Source organism: Cupressus sempervirens, chromosome 3, assembly GCF_028749045.1.
Source record: "Cupressus sempervirens isolate cs-2001-9-10 chromosome 3, ASM2874904v1, whole genome shotgun sequence".
Lineage (NCBI taxonomy): Eukaryota > Viridiplantae > Streptophyta > Pinopsida > Cupressales > Cupressaceae > Cupressus > Cupressus sempervirens.
The window spans coordinates 64,321,584-64,345,626 of record NC_143120.1 but is presented as its reverse complement, the minus strand read 5'-3'; the positions used below and the strand labels follow the sequence as shown (position 1 = coordinate 64,345,626).

The 24,043-nt window shown below is 36.4% G+C and overlaps 1 protein-coding gene across 1 annotated transcript in view; it reads right to left on the bottom strand.

Moving 5' to 3' along the window:
• Positions 1-339: 339 nt before the first annotated feature.
• The window catches only part of LOC149564798 (putative serine/threonine protein kinase IRE4), a 282,390-nt gene continuing 258,686 nt past the window's right edge, over positions 340-24,043 (bottom strand). The window contains exons 15-17 of the mRNA XM_089818380.1: positions 7,675-7,833; positions 1,066-1,143; positions 340-799 (exon numbers count right to left, since the gene is read on the bottom strand). Of these exons, the coding sequence (XP_089674506.1) occupies positions 701-799; positions 1,066-1,143; positions 7,675-7,833 (336 nt within the window). The 3' untranslated portion in view covers positions 340-700. The remainder of the gene's footprint in view (positions 800-1,065; positions 1,144-7,674; positions 7,834-24,043) is intronic.

Sequence of the window (24,043 nt, the reverse complement as noted above, 5' to 3'; positions counted from 1 at the left end):
TTAACAAAATATTTGAAATTAAAATGTTTGACTAGTGCCAAAAAGTATTCTTAAGTTGGTGGGGTAATTTGCAGTCCCACTCCTTTTTCACCCATTTTACCCACTTGTTAAAAATCAAGGACTTTTATTTTTAAAGAGAAGATTTTAAATAATCTTATAGCAAAATTAGATTTACTCATCAGACCACCCATTTTCTAAAAATGGAACTAAAGTCCCCATGAAACCCCTGCCTTGACAAAGAACTTAGATGACTCTGAAAGTGAAGAATCATGTGAGAGATATGAAAAGTAATTTGGAAAAAAAAGAAAGTCCTAACAATTCTTCGGAACAAATTCAGAATTGATATAAACGTCCGAAGTATGGCACTGCTTAGCAATTGGAATAAATTATACAGGAATGCAATAATGCTGCCAATATTGCTGGCAAGTACATTTCAAAGTTATACAATTCTCCATTTGTCATCACAACTCAATGATTTGCTTCCCGCAGACTACATTTTGTTGCAGTACAGTAAAAAAGCAACAAGAAGCCTTAGATGACGAACTCAATAAAAGTACCTTAATTATTAATGAAGAGGATAAATAAATGTTTATCGGTAATACGTACATGTAATTCACCTAGTGGTTTTGGCGTTTATTCTGGAGAACATCAATTATCCTTATGTACAAGGTGACATAATATACATTGTCTGGATATCATTTTATGATTCACGCCCTCTTGATGGTGGAGAAGATTTCGATGAATCTTTTGCACTTTGCAAAACTAGATCATAATTGATTGATGCCAATTGTGACAAGTTCTGCATCCATAAGAACAATATTAGAAATGCTTCTATATTCTTCAAAATTAAAGCTTCGTACAATATCACAATCTTGCTATATGGAATTATGATGTTTGTTATGTTCTATTTGCTTCTGGGATCGTGATGTGATCATATTAGCCGATTTATAGGGGTCACTTCAATCTTACAAACAAAAAGGTAACAAATTTTCATAAAGCAATTCATTTTAACCAATTACTGGTGATATTCTAATTTATTTCTATATCCAAGTTCCATACGTTCACCTTGAAAGAAAAATCACTGAAAGGAAAGTTGACAGCAGGTGGGCCATCAAATTCTGTCAGGTCTCCACATTCATCCACCTAAGCATTTCACAAACATAACAAATTGTTCAGTTTGACTGCTTCGGAATGAAAATAAAGGCATATGGGAAAAATTTAAGACAAGAAAATAATGTGGCATAATTAATTCTGCATTTAGAGATAAAATGGAATTGGATTATAATTTCTTTTCAATTTCCACAAATGACAAGAGGAGACCCAGCAACTGTAAAAAGATCCAAGAACAATAAAGTGGTGAGCAGTGTCTGAGGCTAGTTCAGGACAATTGGAGTATGGAGCAATTTCCTTACAGTTTATTTTACGTTTTGCTTTATTTAGGCTCAGTTTGTCCATTTTATTTTTGTACAACTGTTGTTACTATTGCTCACTGGGATACACAGTTCCATTCACCTAGTTTGGTCATCTGTGGATACACAATACTCTTTCAACTTTTCTTTTTTCCATTCACGGTGAAGTGAGCATGAATAGAAACATAAAGAAAGTTGAACAAAGGCTAAACTATATGAACAAGGAAAGTTAATCCAGTGTTCCAGGGGGTTTCATAACTGGGACATGCGGGGCAGTTTTCGAAGACAGGTGACTAAGGGCCTAAGTTTGGGGATGGTGGTAGGGATGACACTCATATACATATAGTACTCGAAACACTGGTTATAAAAAGATGTACAAGAATTAAATTTCAAATGGAACTTTGGCAGATTAGTTAAATAACAAAATTGTAAATACGATCACTAGTGAATGTGGTGTAGAGTTAGAAGAGCAATGGGAGACATATTTGATCCACTATTTGTAGTAGCCCTTTATGGAGTCAATTTTAAACTTGCAACAATCAACTCCAACAGTGTTTCCAAGGTTTTTAATGTTAGTATATCATAGGAATGTTATTTCATGTACTGGCACTACTGTGCAAATTATTATCTTCCAAAACAGTTGTAATGCTATGCCTATGATATTTATACTGATACTTTATATCAAACTTTATGATAATAGTTTTGTTTCAATTTGGAAGGTGTATTATTGTTCTTGATGCTACTGAGAATGAATTCCAATTATGAATGCATATTGAGTTTGACTATTGAAATTTTATGTGTTAAATGTTTAGATGTTTAAATGGCATGCTTTATCCATATTTACATATACATTTAATGCATATATGCAAATTTTCCTATATATATGTTTTAATTTCCCTACATTTATAAAGCCATCTACTTTGCCGTCACCAAACTTGGAAAAGAAAATTGCTGTCCCTAAAACGCGTGCCCCCATCCTCTGCTGATGCAAGAGCATCCAGGGTGTAAGAGAAATCTTGGATCGCCCAAAACTTTTGTCTAGTTTTTCAATAAGGGCCACCAACAGGCAAGGTACTATTGGCAAGTTTAATATTTTAGTAAGCTGTTCATTTGAGCATGGATTGTTCCAATTGCTTCCCTAGAGGCTTAATATAAGCCACCAATAAAGTTGTGGCAAGATCAAGTTTAGTTTTGCAAATATTGAATTTTCTGTTTTGGCGAGGTTGTACAAAAACTTTGAATTCTGTTTTGAAGACCTTAAGAGGCTCCAAAACAGTCAATCATGGATTGACTAACACTTCCTTAGCCTAAAGACTGTAGAGCACTTTGAGAGGTTTTGAAAAGTGGTTATAAATAGCCAATCGGATCCACAGTTCAAAAGATATGGCCTTTGAAAGTTGTGCTACTTTAGAAAAAAAAGTTAAGTCCCTTCAAAACCTCCAATGAGTGCCAAAACTCGTGGCATATTCCAATGTAAGGAAGAAATAATATAATGGTGGTTGGCCTCCAAAACATTCTAGGGCAGTTCAACTTCCCGATATAAAGAAGACAAACAAGGTTATTGGGGTCAATTTCGATGGCGCATATAGTGGCTCTGGCTTGCAGATTATTGTAATGAAAATGCCCATGTGGTTGTAGTATGTGGCTTTCTGAACATTGTAATGTCATTTAATTTAAGATAATTGAAAGAAAGTTTTCCACTCTTGCAATTTGTTTGGTACTTGCATCTTTTTGTTGTGTTGTGTGTGTTTGGATTGGTAATGGGAGTAGCCTTGATCAAGTGATATCAAAGCAAAAGTTCCTGAGTATGTAGATAAATAATTGAAAATGAGGCATTTTCACCAGGACTGTGGTTGAGGATCTAAGAGATAAGTGCAACAAATGCCTCCATGAAGGAACTATGGTGGAAGAGTTGAAGATGTGACAAAAGAGGCTTTTAGAGCCCTCCAGAGACAAGTGGAATCACTACAAGAAGAGTTGCATAAAGCAACCAATATTATGGTAAGAAATGAAATTGAAGATGAATCTAAAGGATGGTTTGAAGAAGAGCAAAAAATGGCTAGAGATTATGAGGGAGATAGGTTTTTGAGGATCATTTCCAAGATTGGAAAGATAACAAAAATTGATGTTTCCACGGTTTTTGGAAATCTTACTTTAAAAGAGTTGATTGATTGGATCAATGATATGGAAAAGTATTTTGAATATGAAGTAGATCCTGAAAGGGTTAGATTCGTAATGGCCTAGCTGAAAGGTCATAGGAAAATGTGGTGGAAAGATGTTTGGATGGAGAGAAATAGAAGAGGAAACGAGAAATTAAAAAGATGGGATCGAATGGTGGAAAATTTGAAGAGGTAGGTCATTCCTATTGCCTATGAGTTTGATTTATTGAAGAAAATGCAAGGGTTGAAGCATGCAAGAATATCTACCTAGGAATACACAAGAGTTCTATTGAGTCCTTGTCAGAAAGGGCCATTCTAAAGCCAACAAGGAAAAGGTTGCTCATTACATAAATGGGTTGAAGCCCAGTATTCAAGAAAAGTTGATAATGGTAAGAATGTCTACTATTAAAGATGCCTATAAATTTGCTTTGAAGGTAGAAGAAAAACCAAACAAGAATTTTGAGAGCAAACAAACTCAAAGAGTTTGTGGTGGAAAGCCTAGTGGATGGTCTTATGGAGGCCAAAATGAAGATCAAAAGAAGAGAGATCCTTGTTACCAAAGAGCCTTGCTAAATGATCGGAAGGAACCTGAGCAAAGGAAAAATCTGTTTTGCACAAGATATATGTTTACTGGTGAAGTATGCAATATCATTATTGATAGTGGTAGTCCTGACAACTTCATTTCAAAGGAAATGGTTAACATATTGAAGTTAGAGAAAAGAAAGCATTTTCAAATCCCTACCAGATTGCTTGGTTACAAAATCATCACAAGGCTTTGGTCAATGAGCAATGTCAGGTAAAGCTCAAAATTGTAAACTATCATGGAGAGGTATTCTGTGATATTATGCCTATGGATGTTTGTCATTTGTTATTAGGGAGACCATGGCATTTGATTTTTGTGCAGTACATGATGGATATACAAATATTTATTCTTTGACAATGGACACATTGGACAGAGTCTGACACAAGATGAAGCCATTGAAGGAAACAAAGGAAAAGGTATGTAGTAATGCAATAATATGTCTAGATGATGGAAGCAAGTTTCGAGAAGGCATGGAGCATAAGCATATCTGTTTTTCTTTTATTTTCAAAAATTGGTAAAGATAAAGTAGAAGATGTACATGTATGTTGTCTACCCTCCCAAAATTCTGTATTTTGTGAGTCAATCCCATTTAAATTAAAATTCCCACTCTCCGAGTTCTTCTAGTTATGCCCTCTAAAGAGTTAAAGTCATAATTTGGAAAAGAACATTGAACACTTTGATTAGGTTGAACTAGTTCAAATAGTTCACCACCCAACACCTAATTTTTTCAATGTAATTGCGGTACCATTGTATTTCGAGACTTTGAAGTTGATGAACAATTTGAACCCTTTGAACTTGTTCAAAATGTTCAAAATGCTCAATAATTTTTCCCAGTACCCAACTCAAGCAATCTCATTTGTCACATACCATTCTGCCATGTGTCAAACTGATTAGTGTAAAAGTGAAAATTTCTTTAACCACTTGAACATGTTGGACCCTTTGTAATGGTTCATACAGTTCAAGTAGTTCAATATGTTCGCCAAAGCTTCAAAGGGAGATACAAGTGAATCATTATACGATGTGACTGATTAACAAATATTTTTTCCAACAATCATGTTAAAAGTTGAACTTTACAACTACCTTGTGTGAAGTAAAAATAATCATGATTTGGCAAGCTCGCACGTAGATATGACATGTTAATTAATGCTCTGTAATGATATTATTTCATGCTATTTATTTAGTGCGAGGGATTTAATTATCAGTTGTGAATCTTCTTGCAAAAGGTGCTAGGAGCAAAGAGGTAATTGTGGTTGTTAGTTACCAAAATTTGCACCCGATTCTGAACTACAAGAGTTTAACAATTTTGGTAAAACACTAGATTGACTTCTATGTGGGACACTTGGAGTGAAGTGAAACCTCTAGGTTTTAGGCCGGCTCCTATTTGGATAATCACTAGAATGCACTCAAATCACTTTGAAAACTTGAGGGTACAAGGATAGAAAGAAAACTAAATGATTGACAACCGATTACTAAAACTTAACAAGGTGATACATTGAAATTGTGATGATATCTTGAATCAACAACACACAACAATGGAAGCTGATAATACTAAGCACATAAAAACACAACTTAGGCATATTTAGTTGCATAAAAATGTTTCACAGACAGGTAGTAAACCAGTTTCAGAACTTTGAATTAGTAGGAAAATAATATTTTCACAACTAACCAAGCTCAAACTAGTTAAGACTTTTCAACTAACCAAGCTCGAACTAGTTTAAACTTCACAATGTATAACCTATTTAGCTGCAAAATCCTCACTCAAGATACAATGCCAAGACATAACATGTAGGATTACTATAAATCTCAGCATGAAACACCAAATTGAAAACAAAAAGCATACAAAAGTGATCCAAAGTAGGTCCCAAAGGCTCTTGTATTATCAAATTAACTGTAAGGATGTCACCAAAACATCACGAGTTACAACTGTAAAAAATAACACAAACTTTGGCAAAAAAAATCTCCAAAAGTCTCTGTCATTCCATATAGAAGAGCTGATAATAAATGAGCTTCAAAACTCATAAGTATATATCAACCACGTAGGGTCGGATCCAACAAAATAGGCCCCAAAACTAAAGTCAATTCACCCTGAAAACAAGAGAAAAAAGGTTGAAAAGACTCAACCCTATAGATATGTGACCCCTGTCAAAAAATTCTCTCCACTTCACAAAAACAGTCAAAATCGCTCTTAAATGACCACGAAAGGATCAAATCCGAGTTTGTTCAAAAAACAATGCATCAATACATCACCCCAAAATTCGCTCCTAATGTTTTCCAACTAATTCTAACTTCTAAGAAGTCAAAAATGTTTAAAGAACATTAAGAAAGCCTTAACCACCCTTCTAGAAACTCATTAAACTCAACCTCCCCTCAACTAGTTCAATAACTTCTAACTAATCTCATAGATTGACCAATCAAAGCTATTGAATTACAAAGAATTAAGAAAAGGAGGCAATAATAATGAATAAGTCTTTATTTACTTAACTACACAGTAATATTTGCAAACAAAATATCATCACATTGCTAAGAAAATAAAGCATAATAAAAGCCTTTTCTTTTAAAAAGAAATGCCACAAAATAGCTTCTAGTTGGACTTCAAAAAGTTTTCAAATAACTTTAGGACAGACAACCTATGATAAACCTAGAAGGTTCATCAAGTTTGTCTCATTTTCGCAACTTTTAGGAGGAAAATGAAGGTTTCTAAAACCCTAGCTACCATGGTGCTCTTGATGCTTTCACCATACAGGCTATCTGCCACGAAAACTTCCCCACTTCTGCTAGTAAATTCTATTTTTCTTTACTTGTGAGCTGAATGAACTATCTTTTGCATTAAATTTCCTTGAAATTTTAAAGATTCTTGATTGCATTTTGGTTATTGTTTTCTTTACTAACCAATCATCAAGGAAGCTACTTGAAAGAGGATCCTTGAAGACATCGAAGCATTTGATCGGGGCAATGTTTTAAAATAGTAGGTGAGCCATTTGAGGTGCAACCCATATGTTCATTTTGCTTTGTTCTTTTGCAATTTTGAAGCTTCTCTATACGTTCTATACCAAAAGATGTATATGGCTAGCAATCAATGGTGGAATTGTTACTTTACTCCTCAGCATACAAACTGTTCGCTACTTTGCTTTTGTTTTGGAATTCAGCACCCAATAAACATTGTAAACCCAAATAAGATAGAAGACCCCAAGGAAAACATGGGACTAGGAGAGATTATGACACCATCATTTTAGATCATTACAACAATCACCATTACTCGAATTAAATGTAATGAAGGTTTAACTTTTAAGACAAGTCATAAACAATTTAACAATAATGTAGATTTATATTGATGCTTCTCTGATAAATTCTAGACTACGTTCTATTTCTTTAGGACGCTTTTCCTTTCAAGGATCAATTCAGATTCTAAGATTAGGAAAATTAGCATAGAGTTTTGCAGGAGATCCAATGAATTGTATGAATCTACAGAAACATCAATAATACATAATAGATAAGAGAAAAATTTTCACTTTAGTTTACATACCCCCTCTTCAAGCCCAATATTCAATGAATTAGAACTAGTTGAACAGCTGCCACAGTCACTTGATTCTGGATACTCTTGTATCGTATAAGAGCTCTGGGAATGTCGTGATGTAAAGTAGCTCGTATCATCTACACTTTCCGGACTTGGCACAAAAGCTGCCTGCAAAGTGCAAGCCAACAGTAGCTATTTGAATAAGTAATGCAAATTAAAATGAGAAAAAAAACAAAATAACATGTAATATGGCTTATACTCTAACATCTTAAACAACATTCCAGATTTTTTTACAAGATTAATGCACATGACATGATATTCATGTTAGATTACAATACTAAAATATGTGTGGAGTACTTTTTTGAAGATTAAATAAAGTTCATATAAGAAATATGCTGAATTTGGCACATATGTTTACTCATAAATCCAAAGAAAAGTTTCATTAAGGTACACATAAGCATAGTTTGCAGACTCGGACTAGTTGAGTACTCGGCAAGCCCAAAATTTTCAACTCGGCATATACTCGACAAAAAACTCGAGGAAAACACGGCAACTCAGAAGTCCAAAAATTAAAAATCTCTTAAAGAACCATATATATATATATATATATTTTGTAGAATACAATTACAAAATGCATTAAATTAGTAATTGACATTTCAATAGAGAAAATGTGTAGTGTGATAGCACTAAAATGATGTGAAAAATGCATCTAATCCAATGTTTTCCCTGCATCAACATTTTACCTACATTTTTTTTACATCTATAAATACACAAGAGTTAAACTTGAGAGTACTCGCCCAAACCTTGGGAGTACCTGGCAACTCTGAGAGTACTCGGAGAGTTTGCAAACTATGCACTCAACAATAGTTTAGAGAAAAAAATCATGTCAATAAATGATTAGATAGAAATCATATCAATAAATGATGAGAAGCCATAAAATACTGAAAATCACTATCAAACACTTATACATTAGTCTGATAGAAAGTACTAGCCACTATGACTTTGAAATATCATTGAATATCATGTAGGAATCATTCAAATAACACAATGAATCATACCCATCACTGCTAAAACACTATAGTTGATTTAGGAATCTTAAAACTCACTATTCACCGCAAAACCTGTCATATGCAAGTTTGAATCCGAAACAGCAAGAAAGAGGTTTAAAACACTGTCAAATCGTAGCACCACAACTCCAAATTCCTTCCAACAAAATTTGATCCACAACAGAATCTCTACAATCAAGCATCTCCATATAGCCACTCTACAGAAAGCTGCAAACTAACTCAGAAACTATCACACATGCCATACTCCAGAATTGGTACAATCTCCATGAAACGGTATGGCCACTTTAGCACGATGGTGGAAACATTGCATCAAATCTGATGGGTAGAGATCCGAAAACCTTTTGTATGATAGCCTCTTCCTCAATATTTTCTTGAAGTCAACAAATTGTACCTATGATTTCATCCATGTGGAGAAAATAGGCTGCAACATTCTCTTTGTCCTCCATCTTCAAATTTCCAAGTCTCCTGTGGGTTTGGAGCTTTCCCTTCTTTCGCTTTTTCATGTCCTTCACAAGTCCTTTGAAGCTTATCCCACATCTATTTTCCCGATGTGGAATGCATGACTTGGAAATTTTTTGATTCAGTTAGATCACCTAGAATTACATTCATAGCTTTAGCATTGTTCTCATTAGAACTCTTTCCAACTTGTTCCATTGGTGTAGATCGTGCCACATAGCTATCTAGAAATAGATTGCCATATATTAAAGCCATGAGCCATTGAATGGTACACATCCTTACACTCCAAAATACATAGTTGTTTGTGATAGCCCTGTGATAAGCTTTGTAATTTTCTATATGAATTTTATTAATTAAGAAACAAGAAAATTATATATATATATATATATATATATATATATATAATATGTATATTATAATAATAATAATAAGAAATAAGAAATTACTCTAAGCATAATAACAGTACAAACAATTAAATCAATTTAATTTACTAAATACATCTAAATAATCATCCAACCTTAAGTAAGACAGACCGATAAGCTGAGGGTCGCCAATCCAAAAGATGCGACTGATCCAAGTAAACATCTATACATATCAAATCGAAATCAAAGAGGGAGGCATGGAGAAAAGAAAATATTGAAGAAGGAAAATAAGACAGGAAGCTGCCATCCCCTATGCAAACTCCAAGCATGGTAATCACCAGCACCAAACGAATAAGGAATCAGAACTATCGCTCAGGATAGAGGAGAGCCCAACTCGTCACCATCAGGAGGCACAAAACTCTCAACGTAAACATCGGCCAGTCACTACTGACGTGAAGGAGGACAGTTACGGGAATAACCTTGAAGCTAGAAGCCATTGCACAGTAAGCACGAGTAGAACATTATTCCTCAACTCACAATTCATACATATCGTAACAAAATCGTAAAAATCCATCTAGAAAACACGAAGAGAATCCTGCCATAATCAAAGGGAGGAATACTGATTCAATTAAAACAATAACAGGAGCAGAGTAATCCATAACAGGAACATAGTGTCTAGAGGTATGTCTCACCTGGACATCCGTGGAGCAATGATCAATTCAGAAATATTACAGGAATGGGATCGCATAACCTTAACAGGAATCAAATGTTCTTTATTTATTTATTGAGGGCATGATATTGTGTGATGTCGAGTTTCCCTTAGTGCTAACTCAGAGATTAGGACATTCAGCAATGAATGTCGGGATTAGAGTCCCAATAAGAGATTTGTATAGAATCTCAAGGAGAGTATATATATATTGTAGTGGTCAAACATATGCATATGTCGGAGAGCAGAGACATGGTAGAGGTGGGATCTCTGCCAGGTGAAGAGTTTAATCAGATATCCCAAACAGAGGCCTTAAAAGGACACTCTTTATATGACGAGTTCCTAATTGAGAAGTAATTTTTACTAGAGGGTTAGGGGGTTTGAGAAGAGTTGTTCTCCTAAGGATTAGGAGGGGTTAGCAAGGGTAGTAGTTAGTTGATATTATTTTGTTTAATATTTCTAACATGTTAAAATACATTTTTTGTACTAACAATTTTGTTACAGGTTTCCACATTCATCCTTTATCCAAAAAGGAGGGGACATCTCATTGTTCCCATTGAACAATGAAGCTTAGTTTGAGAATCACCCTTCTTGGTTTGCCATGTGTGTTCTCAAGATCATTCCTTCAAGTGGTTAGGATTTTCCAAAGGAGATTGCTCTAATACCAATCGAAGAAACACAGTTATATTGAGAGGGAGACTGAATCAGTATAATACAACTTTTCACTTTCAAAACTTCAGCACTCACAGAGCACACAAGATGCACGTATGATTTTATGTCGAAACCCTTGCAAAAGAAGACCACACAAAAATATTATATTTGAATCCTCTTTTAATTTCCTAGGCACCAACCCATGATAGACACCAAGGCCCTTAATTGACACCAACTCGGCAAGAGACACTAATTTCTTTGAATAAGAGGAACAAACCTCTCGATCTCTCAAATATAAGGCACCAACCTTCAAGATATAGTAAACCAATTTGTTTGCGACTTTTTCTTGGATCTCCCCTCTTCAGAAATCTTCTTACTTTTCATGAAAGATTTCATTATAGTTCTGCTCTCAAATCTTTGCTTAGATCTGCAATATGATCTTCAATAGAAGCTCATATATCTGAATTAAATCTTCATGCAAATGCACTCTATATCTGGTCTGAGAATATTTGTTTTTTACTCAAAAATCTGCTCTTTTAAAGTTTGATTTTCATTCATACATCTGCTCTCTTTTGCATTAGATCTGCTCCTAAAATAGGAAAGGTATTTAATGACTAGATTACCGCTTTTGAGGGCATAGAAGAAGGGCTGAGGAACTGTCGACTTTGGTAAAGCTTGGTCAAGAGCCACATGGGAGTCATGCATTCACATTTGCCTATGTGAGAAAGATCCGCAAGAGACGAAATACGTAAAAATCAAGCTAGTGTATGAGTTAAGGGAGCCACGTAAAACAAAAACTTTATGAAGACTAAAATGAAACAGCTACATGACCAATTAGCAAAGTAACGGATACGTTACACCTGGGAATTAGAGTTATTGGTCTGACTTAACATGTATAATCGGTGGATATGGTAAATAAAGAATAGAGGCGCATAGAGTTTGAAAGCCACGATAGTGATTAACAAAGCCATGTCTTAACCAGTGGCCTTGGGTATTGAAACTGCAGGTTTGGGGAAACATTTGACAAAGAAATTGAACATTGGAAGGTTACAAATCATTGGCTGTAATGACCCTGCTCAAATTTGATCTCAAAATGCTGATAAAGAGCTCAAGGAATTTCGTCAAAAACTTCAAATGAAAACTTTCGACTTGCTGATCCGTGGTTTCAGTCTGATGTTTGCTTGATAAATACTCAATGAAGACTTCAAATGATTACAATTCAACACTATGATGTCTAAACTATCGTCTAGATGCATTTACAACCTCCTTTTATCAATCACAATGCATTTTCAATGATTGCTAATGTAAATTTTTCATCTTCAGCCACTTGACATTATGTCAAACAGTTGGCAAACTAGGCATATATGACTGTTAGCTTCAGGATGAATGCTAAATGATCTAACAATGAGCTAAGAATGAAAAGCACTTTCCTTTACATTATTTTCTAATGAATCAATGCATACCTATAGCCAAGCACATTTTTACAAACACTTGGCATGCAACCCAATACTTTAATCAAAATGAACATTATGCCAGACAATAGACATGCAACTTATCTCCCCATTTATTGACTAACAATCTGCATCCAATAGTGACATAGATTAGCCAAGACTCTTGGCTTTGCAATGATATCTCATACAATGCCAAAATCTGAAATGAATAATAATCATCTATAGCTGCAACATTATCAATTTTATGTGCAATACAAAATCTGACTTCGATGTTCACCTACAGCAGCTCAATAAAATGCACGTATGTAATCATGAAAAATGCATTAAGTCACAAAGGAACCTGATATATCAAATTGCCATATGCCATTGATGAAGAGGCAAGCAATATCACATGAAATGATGATCTCATAAGCCGAAATCGAATTTCTGAAGTAGCCGCTCCTATTCTTGCATAGGCTGATCAACCTCCATGACCGCAGATTATGAAGGTTTGAAAATGCAATTGAATGATGCACCAAGTTACTGTAGCAAACACTATTCACGGGTATTGTAGCAGCCAACACTAAATCTGATCTGCAAGTAATAACCTTTAAACCCTTTATTCAGAAAGTACAATAATACATCAGCTATTGTACTCAAATATTTTTCTCAATGTAGCACAAATAGAACACTGAAGTATCTTCTTCCCAGCTGTAATAATTCAAGTGATATTTCATGATGCAGAGCCACACCTTGGAAAACTCTAGGAGGATTCAGTCACTCAACTGAGTTGCTTCAAGGGAACTCTACACCCTTAGGATCGGACTAAAACCAAACTCAATAGTTGATCATCTAATTCTCCTTATACATATCAAAATGAGAACATGCGACATAAATCTCAAGAACCTGTTGTCGCAATATTGGTATGGTATTCCACTCCATACAAACCAATCTGATTCTTCCACTCTGGTTATTTAAATACATGCAAGAAAACTATCCCCTTCAAAGGAAAGACTGAATATCAAAGCCACTACAAACTGATTTCCATCAAAAATCGATATTTACAACATCATGTCATATGTCGACATGCAAGATCAAACTTGAAATTCAAATCGGCTGTCACCTCGAACCTCTCTGTCATGAATTTGGACTGCCATTTCATGTTTAATCAGATCCTTATCACAATCATAAATAATCCATCCCGGTGAATAATTAAACAAATTCACCAATCTAACTCTTAGATTCCGTGTGGCTGCACGTACTTCCTAATATTGATAATAGAAAATCAAAATAAGGAAATAAAACCATTTATAGATCCCCCAATACTCTAGAACCGGTCGTAGAGTGTTATTAGTCTATCATTTGTAAGAACGACTCTCAAAACAGTTATAGCTCAAGCAAATGTTCCAATTCGATTCCTTTATTATGTCCCACGAAATCTACAAATTCTGAGAAGATTTTTGACAACAAAACCTGTACACGATCTTCATAACCAGTACTGGGGTGGTTTGACACAAGTACGGCTTCCAATCATTTATCAAATCAGAACATCGATTCTTTCCAGATTTCGAATTGCAAAAGATGGAGAATACGTAAAAACACACACCCAGCTAAAAGAAACCGAAAGTCCACATCAAAAATCAAAACTTTCCATCTCTAGCTACTTTTGAATCCTTTCAATGCCGACTAGAGAGAAGAAACCTGAAAAAAAAAGACAATAAAATTGATTTCCTTCCAATCTAAACGCAGGAAACTAATACAAAAGCTGAAACCTTCCATTCCTCCTCTCCAAATTTGATTTCTTGTCTTACATAGCCGACTGGCTTTTATTTAAAACTGACTCTCTTTTTCTAATTAAAGGATGTGAAACGTTTTTCTTTCTATTTAGAAAAGAAAACGTCTTTTATCCAAAAAAAGATCAGAATCTGAAACGTTCTTTTCCTACCAATATTAGACAGTCGTTTCCTAAATCAGGAATATTCCAAAAAACTGCCTACTACCTATTATTGGATTCTGAAAATCATTAAACACTCCACCTACGAATTAAAAACTATTCTAATTTTAAGATCCACACACCTGGTCCTAGGTGGCTATATCTGGAGAGCTTATTGAACTGCTACTCTAGGTATGCCACCACATGTAGGACGTTATTACAAACTTCAAAAACTAAAAGCATTTAAAACATAACATTAAATTTCCTATTACATTTTCAACAATGTTGCCTCCTACAGCGTTTCTCTTCTCTGCCACTGCAGCATTTCACACCCTCAAAATTGCTATCAATAGGAAGTTTTCATTTCCTATGACAAAGAAGTAACCTGTACAAACCCTAGGCTCCACAAGATGAAACAACAATAACAACAACATCAAATCTGCCTGCCGAGAATGAAGCCCAAGATGCCTATTTATTCTTTTTTCTCCACTTTCTCCAGAAACTTCGAGAACATTATTTTATTTATTAAGTGATTTTATAAAATATTTTATAATTCAAGTCACTTTATTAAATTAATTAAATATAAAGTTACCTTTTAATATTTATTTATTTGATAACTTTATAAATAATTAACTTAATACCACTTATTTATTTAATTAAAATAATTAATTAGTCATCCTCATAAAATATTTATTATTTTGGACAACTTAATTAATTAAATTAATTAAATCAAATTACCTCCAAAACGGGGACATTACATTGGCTGTTAAATTTTTTGTGATTCATTCTGAGTGGTTTGGAAGACGATATAGTAATTAATGCATTGAGGGGCAGTGAGTAGACGGGGATTATTAATCGGCCATTTAGTTATCATTTCTTCTTGGATTTCAATTATCCATCTTGCCCTGTATTACATCTCAACGAGTGGCAATCTGTGGTATCCATTCGAAAGAGGTAGTTATAGATGCATTGAGGAGCTATGGCAAATGCTAAGTATTAATCAGACATTTACCCTCCTTGCTACTTATGTAATTGAGCTTTGCATTTGGCTACAGCTAAAAGATATGAAGAGATCATACTATTTTGCATACAAGTTGGAGTAGATGTCAACTCTATAGAAAAAGCCGATAATTTGCAAACTGGTGAGCAAGCAAACGTAAGAGGGATATTTTCAGTTAGACCAATAATCTGGTGAAGTCTATTCATCATTCTTTGGTTGAGTTGATGAATAGGGACAGGGGAGCTACCATCACAGGACATAATGGAAGCAATTGAACAGCTACATAGGGAAATAGTTGGTTACCAAATTTGGTTTTAGGAACGAGAGTTGAAGAAGATATCAAACTACTTTGATTTCAAGTTTGGGCTATCACAGTTAGCTAAGTGAGTGCAAGATCAACAAATTAGTTGTAATCTTTCATCAATGCCAATACCTCCCAACTTGCAGTCACACCAATAAAATCCTGTAGCAGAAATTAACAGGTTTGTTTGTACTTAAAGTCTGTAATGTCATACAGGGAAGCGTTACTTTGTATAATTTGAATTAGATTATATTTCCCCACTTGGAAGACTTTTAGCATGCAAAGCCCGTGAAGTAATGTTGTGTGGTCAATAAGTGTTGGGATTTCATAAGGGTCATTGTGACTCTAATTTGTAGAATTCATATTACAAAGAATAGAATAGAATATAGTTGTTTATCAATTTCACAGTAACAGGATAACAACTTTCAGCAATGGGAAAGGTTTTGGATAAAATCAGGAAAGGTACGATGAAGCCACATGAGCAGTTAGTTCGTAATTCTAAATCCAATATAAGAGCAGAAACACTCGACATTTATAGAGAGTACAAAAGACTCCCTAACCGAATTTAGAATGATCTATCATTTAGTGATTATATGGATTTTTATCTCGAGAAGCAAAACAGGACTGGTATGGCAAAAAGGTATCTAGAGTTTGTCCAGGATCTCTTTGCAAATGAACAACACACAGGGATGTACGAAGAATTTCCGATAGATCAGAATTATCATCTGGATGGGCTTGAAATAGAAGAGCAGACAACTACCAGTGATTTGTAGCCTTCTCGCAATCACGTAGAAGATGTTACACAAGGTGCAGGCTTCTTCGTTGGCGACTTGGAGGTGAGCTTTGTCAAGTAGAATAATGAAGTAGATTGCACACAAGGTAATAACAGTTTGGGTCCTTGGTATCATGAACCATATATACATGATACTCAGAACATGAATTTAGAGGAACGACCTAAGATGATATTGCAAGACAATGAACAATTTTAGCAAGGAGTTAATGAAATACATTCCTTACAAAATCAACTGAAGGTTAGTAAAGACATGGTTGTGGCATCCTTGGTGCAGTATGACAGTACCCATGAGTTGGTTGAGGAGCTCTATAGGAAGGTCCCAAGGGAAGAGAAAGGTGACTGGCATGTGGCCAATTTACAGAAGGTCAAAACAGCCCTCAAGACTATGAAATTAGATTACTTATATCTGTTGTTCGACAGGGATTATATTCTTAAGGTTGTTGAGATTTATGTAGCACAATCAAATAGGGAAAAGGATGAGATTGAGGATCTCAACAGGATGATTAAGTATGTTCGGGAGGCACTGAGTGAAACTCAATTTTGTCTACAGAGAGTAAAAAATCAAATCAAGCTCATGGAACACTCTTGGGAACATGAGAATAGAATGAGGTAGGAGTTCTTCTAGGAAGTCATTGACGAACTTGGGAGCATTCAATAGATGTATGACTTGGATAGCTGCCCCAAACGGTTAAGTAGCAAAACTTCAGAACACTTTCAACTTGTTGACAACCCTTTGTTTGAAGTTGATGCTGATTGGACATCTGACAATCCTCTTTTTGTGTTAAATGAGGGATCATCACTTGTTTGCCATGATGAGGAAGAGTTTGATTTCAAACTTTGGGATCCTGGCTCAGATCCTAGTAGTGAAATACGGATCTCAGCATGGGAATGATGAATCAACTTCTGTTACTTATCATTTGATCAGCCCCAACATATTTTCTGATTTCAACACATCCAGGAGTTGGGTGAATTTTCTTCATCAGCTTCTGAACAGTTCTTGATGGAGTAATTATGTGAGGTTTGTGATTAGATTCTCAACATCTTTCATATTCATAGCACCTATGCACTTGGAGATTTTCCAGGTTTATGTCCACAGTATGAATTTTGATGTCCATGGGATGGTGGTTTCAACTTTTAAGCAGCTCATTTCTTACATCATCCATTTAGGTCAGGTCTTCACATTCTACTAGATTATACATGGACCCTGGATATATTTCTATCTCATCCTAGTGGCGAAGTAGCGTAACAGAGATTGGGATCCAGGTGTTGGCAAATTGTATCTAAGGTTGGACGAGGATTTTACTGTAGTCCTATTTAGTTTGAGGTTGAATATGCTGATGATCAGTGTTGATCAATTTACAGGTGTAGCGTTTCTTCGTAGAGTAATATGGGATCTAGGGATTTAGTTGACAGGTGGTACCGTGCTTCATAGTTTGGCTAGGTTTGTTCTCAGATTAGGCTACTGAGTTAATTATAGATTTATATGGGATCTGTTTACCGCATAGATCAATGGATTAATGCACACAGACAATGAACAAGAACAACAGTACTCCTTTTATTATTCGCATATGCCAAGAGATTACATACAGAGGATGATTACAATGGTTCCCTGGAGGGTGTATATATACTTCTTGCCGAACCTTCCCGAAGTGGTCCGTCAGCCACCTAACAATACGAATCTACCCGTCAGCTACAAAATCTTTACCGACGACATGAACCTGTCGGCTACACAGTTTCTACCAACGACATCATCCCCCCCAAAAGAAAAGTCATCTCCTGGCGACTTCAAAACTAACAAAAATAGGAGACCACAAAATACAATATAGAAAGAATATACACTAGAGAGGAGGTTGTGATCCTAAAGAATGCTGTTGCTGGCACAATTCATAGACTTGCTCCATCCAGATGCTCAAATCCTTCTAAATCCGTGTGTTAACCTCTACGGCTTCCTTCAGAAGAAGCGCTACATCCATAGCTTGGGCCTTTGCTAACTACAATTCCTGCTCAGCTGCTTCCTTATCCCATAAAAGTGCTGCACGCTCAGCTGCCCATGCTCTGGCTGGCCAAATCCACATTTACCTTTTCTCTAGCCTCCCTTTCTACTGCCAGAGACCTCTAATCTCTGACCTTGTCTGCTTCCCTGTCCACCTCCGCACGCCTGCGAGCATAATAGACTTCTTTGTACAATCCTACTATCTCGTGCACCAGCTTCTCCATGAGAGTGGTGCATGGCCCCAACTCAAGCTCGGTGGCCCAATCCGCCAACATCTCAGGTGTCTCAACTGCTGGCCAACTCCTGTCTTCAAAACATGAACGAAACCGCTCCGGACAAATCCCCTTGATATAAGCCCGGACCAAATGCCACTCTCTCCATCGAGTCATAGCCTGCAATGCCACATTGTGTCCCTTTTGCAACACAACCCGCATAGCCCTGAGGTAGTCTCTGCATCTATCCTCATCTAATCCATAATCCTCCTTCGACACATCATCCATCGTCCATTCCCCATCACTATCTATCTCTGCCTCGGCTGTGGTAGCCATAACCACATCCGATGCGGCCTCCTCTTCTCTGGGTGTATCCTTGGCCTATGGTACTCCCACCTCTTGAAAGCTTCGATACTGTAGCTGATACCCCTAGATGCCTCGGGGACTAAATGGATGGACCAACCTCAGCAGGAATGAATCGGAACTGCTATTGCAGGAAGACACTCGCTACATTCATCACCTTAGTCTTCTCGAGTTGTGCTGACTGTGTCAACTCCATGCTCTCATCTTGCTGTGCTGGCTGGGCGTCTGCTAACAAGGAGGACGAAATGGTGACCACGACATCAGAGCCAACCACATCTAAACGGACTTGGGGTTCAGTCTTTGGTGCTGGCAACTCTATCAACTTTGGCTCTGTTGGTGCAACAGGGTCTAGCGTACAATCCTGCGAAGGCATGCCGTCGGGTAAAACATTTGCCATGGCTGTAGGAAAAGCAATCTCTGTCGTGGCCGCCGGTGCAACATCTATCATCTGTGGGACACCATCTGGCGCTGCCGGTGGGGCATTTGCCACTGCCGGTGGAGTCATAATGACTGGTGCATGATGCTGACTAGACAGAGGAATGTGTGAAGTGGTGGTGGACAAGTGCGCCGAAGTTGGCAACTGCGGCAGGGTGAAAAATGTGGACTCGCTAACTGCTGGTTCGCTGCCAACTTCCATAGAAGTACTCTCTTCCTCATACTCAGCCCCACTGCTCTCTGAAGTGTCCTCCTGTCCGCTGTTCGTGTGGCCGTAAGCCTCTAATCCTCAGAATACCTTCTTCTGCCCAGCTGTTGTTCCACCCGTGTCCAAATGTCTCCAATAGAATATTGGAGGCTCTCCTTGTGCCAACTTTCCCCATAGTGGAGCCTCAAAATCATCCATTGGCATTTGATTAACGACTGCCTCTAGAAATAGGCCAATGGCGTGGTGCCACATAAAGAATGTTCGGTGCTGGAGTGTCATGAACACTGTGCCATTCATGAATACAATTTGTGGCAACACTATATCCGAAGCCCGACTTGCCCCTGTCAACCTACTTTTGATGACATCCATGATGCATCTCCAGTGGCCCTCCCGAATAAGATCTTGCCGAAGCTCTCTGCATGTAGACCCCTTTACCACTGACTCCATCTCCTCAAGTGTAAGATCGTGGCCTACTAATCTTATCCAATATTCTTTCCGTTCCTCAGATAGCTTGTGGTTCTTGATTTCCACCTTCCAACCTCTTGGGCCAGGGATGCCGAAAACCCTAGTGAAATCCTTTGGTTTAAAAGAAACAGTCATTCGATGCTTCTTGTACAAAAATGTGTTGGTTTTGCTATGCCGATTATATGCTTCTATCCAAGTCCATTAGGCAACGGCGCCAAATGTTTACCCCATAGATCAATGGATTAATGCACACAGACAATGAACAAGAACAGCAGTACTCCTTTTATTATTCACATATACCAAGAGATTACATATAGATGATGATTACAATGGTTCCCGCTGAACCTTCTCGAAGGGGTCCGTCGGCCACCTAACAATACTAATCTACCCGTTGGCTACAAAATATTTACTAACGACATGAACCCGTTGGCTACACAATTTCTACCGACGAGAAGATCCTGATACAAATTGCTTGAGGGCAAGCAATCTCAAGGAGGGGACACTTGTAATGTCCCTTTTTTTTGGGACATTAGAAATATTAAGAAGGGACATATTTACAGTATTAAGTTTGATTATGTGAGCTGAAAATTTATTATTAAAGGTCAAATTAATATTCCACGTGGTCACAAGAGGACGAGGAGAGAGAAGATGAAAAACCCAGAAAGGAAGTCGAAGGGTCATCGTTGCGAGAATAAAAGGAGAAGAGACCCCTTCCTTTTGGTATGCTTGATTTTTTATTTTGATTTTCAGTTCTTTCTTGTGAGTCATTCAGAAGCTTTAGCTTTCAGCCAGTGTGAGGACGTAGCCCCTCGTGCAAGCAGGCAGTGGACACAAATATTTCAGGCGTCTCGTTTGTGCTTACAGGTTCTCTTGTTTTCCAATCTGACTGTAAAATCTGTGTATAAGATTGGATTGTGGTTAGCTGGTTATCATATTGCTGTTGTATAATATAATAATGATTTAGAAGTTATCTGGAAGTTGTTGGTTATTATATTGCTGCTGTATAATGCAATAACGTGCTTCCAAATTGTTGAAAAGTTGCTGGTTTAGTGCTTTTGATTTGTATTGCATTTCATATGCTTGAGTCTTTAATATCATTTTGAAAAAGGCAAATTAATTGGAGAAAGTTCGGATTTTATTTGCTGTTTGTATTTTCATTTGCATGTGGATGTATTTCTGAATATATTATTTAAGAATGAGTCTGAGCAAATATCTATCTGGGTTATCATCTGTTATTCATATTGCTGCTTATTTATTAAGTGGGTTCCTACTTTGAGATTTACATTAAAAGGGAAAACAAAAAAAATCCGGTCCAGAATAGTACAATGCTGGTTGGGTTTATTGCATTGCTGGTACGGGTCATTACAAAGTCTCTAACAATATATATAAGTATATAAGGAACAAAACGATAGAAGATGTCGAGAGCCATTGAGTGCATTAAGTAGATGAACACCATCTTGGAATGATGTATTGCAGAAGAAAATCAATGAATATTCAAAGACAAAAAAATACATTATATTTCCCAATCAAACTGGAGATACGTATTAAATAAGGTGATGAGAGTTTAGAAGTAAACAGGAAAATATGGAATGGTTGGGTAAATATGACAGGTGTTCATGACTAGACTGCATTTATATTGAAGGCCTAATGAAATGGGTAAAATGAATAACAATGATATCCATGCAGCAATGTTATGGAATACAAGATATAATTTCCCAGACAGCTATTGCCAAAACAACAATGGTGATATCATATGCAAAGGAATAGAGCACAGAAAGTTTAATCAAATACATAAGCTAAACTATACAGATGCCGTTAGAAGGATTATTTGAAAAGTCAGCATGATGATGATGATAAACAATATTATTAAAGATAAGAAAAAAATATCCTTGATAAAATATAATTAAAATAAAGTAAGTTTAGTTTGTAAACATTTTATGAAAGAAGAGACGAGATCTTTATTATGAAAAGTCATGTCTCATATTGCATAGAATATAAAAATAAGAAATGTTGCGAAAAGAAAAGAAAACATGAAGTGCAGTTTGAAGTGAAAAAGAAGAGGTCACTAGTAAAAGCAGAACTGTGGAAAGAATATAAAAATAAAGTGGAATATTTAAAGAGAAGTCGGATGCAATAAGTGGAGTTAAAAGAAAAGTAAGTGGAAGAGAGCAGATTGTTAAATATGCATAGAAAGTAAGAAGAGTAAAATATTATTAATAGAGTGTGAGCAATTGAAGAACTGTGCTGTGGTAAATGAAGAATAAAAGGACTAAAGTACAGTAAAGAAATATACATGTATATAAATCTGATTTATATATATGTATAAATATCATAGTTACGGGACTTGGACTCGCCTCTACCTCGAAAAGTCAAAATCCGACTCAGACTCGGACTCAGCAACCAAACTTGACTAGGACTCTTCAATGACTCGGAAAATAAAAAAACCCATGAAATTCAAAGATTTTTAAGGATTTAACAATTTTTTCATGCATCATTAAGTCAATTAACATCAAATACACAATAATTGAGATAAATAGAAGCTACTTAACACTCATACACAATTTTGCATAGATCACATAAGTATAACAACGAATTTTTGAAGGGAAAAAATTGAATAACATAATATAAAGTTGAAGATTTAAGATTTAAGATTCAATCCTTAATAAATTTGTGACATATCACAATATCATTTTCAAAATTAATATACACTAAAAAAAAACACCTTCCAGAAATCTCTATCTTTTTAAATTTAAAAAAAAAAATTAAATTTTTTTTTTGGAGAGTCCTGGCTCAAGACTCGGCATAGTCCCTGGACTCTGCCAGGACTCCGCCGAGTCAGAGTCCAGAGGCCATTTGCCTCGGAAAGGCTGCCCTTGCCTCGGATTCGTAGAGTCCCAGAACACTGATAAATATATTAGAGTTTTAAAGTAAGAAGTAAAATAAAGAAGACTATATAATTAGATTTTTAATCTAATTTATATATTTATTATAGAGAAAAATAGAAAAGATGAAAGGAAGATAAAATACATATACTCAGATTTCTTTGTATCAGAGAGATAAGTGCAAAAAGACGAGTATAGATTTTGGTTAGCTTCAAATTGAGATATAGTGCATCCATCATGAATTGAGTTAGCAACATCATCAAGGTTCAAGAATGGTTTGTGTCCAGTGGGTTGGTGCTCACGAACACAACTGTGGGGGTTGGAGCTTCTCGTAGGTTGGAGCCTACTAAGTGTAGGAGTCAGAGCTTGTAGTGAATCAATGCTCATAAACATAGAGGTCGTAGCTTCTGTTAGTCGACTGGATGGTCCCGACGTTGTTTCTGTAGCCGACGAATTGACTGTTGTCGGTGTTTTGTATTTTGTAGCCGACGGGTAAATAGTTTGTAGCGGACATAATGTTTGTGGCCGACGGACTCCTTCGGGAAGGTTCGGCGGATAGTATTTATATCCCGTTTGGGATCATTGTAAATCATATTCTATCTTCTATTACAGATATTATGAAGCATAATGTATGTCTGGCATATGCGAATACAATTCTACTGTTCGGTTCTATTGTCTGTATGCGTTGATTTCTTTACCAGTACGGCTAACATTTGGCGCCGTTGCCTTATGAATCTGGAAGGTAGGAGGAATGAAGATTAATGCCAAATCAGCTTAACAAGGATCGGAATAAGGTCAAGGGAAAAGATGGAATCCGTATTGCGCAAGAAAATTTAATTCTAGCACAGCAAGCCGAACGTCGACGGAGATTTCAAAAGATTGCCGACGGAAACCGAAGCATCGAAGAATTGTTGGAGGAGACTAGGCAACAGGTGGAATTGGTGGAAGAAGCATGGGAGGAGTTCTTGAATTTGTGTTCATCGACGGAGGAAAATTCAGACGGAAGAGCATCAACTCGCACGGCTTGCAGTGCCGAGGGAGCACGAGTGTGGAGTGACCTCTTCGTTCGGGATAGACTTCCGCGGGAAACAACTTCAGAAGATCCTTCTTCTTCACCAAGG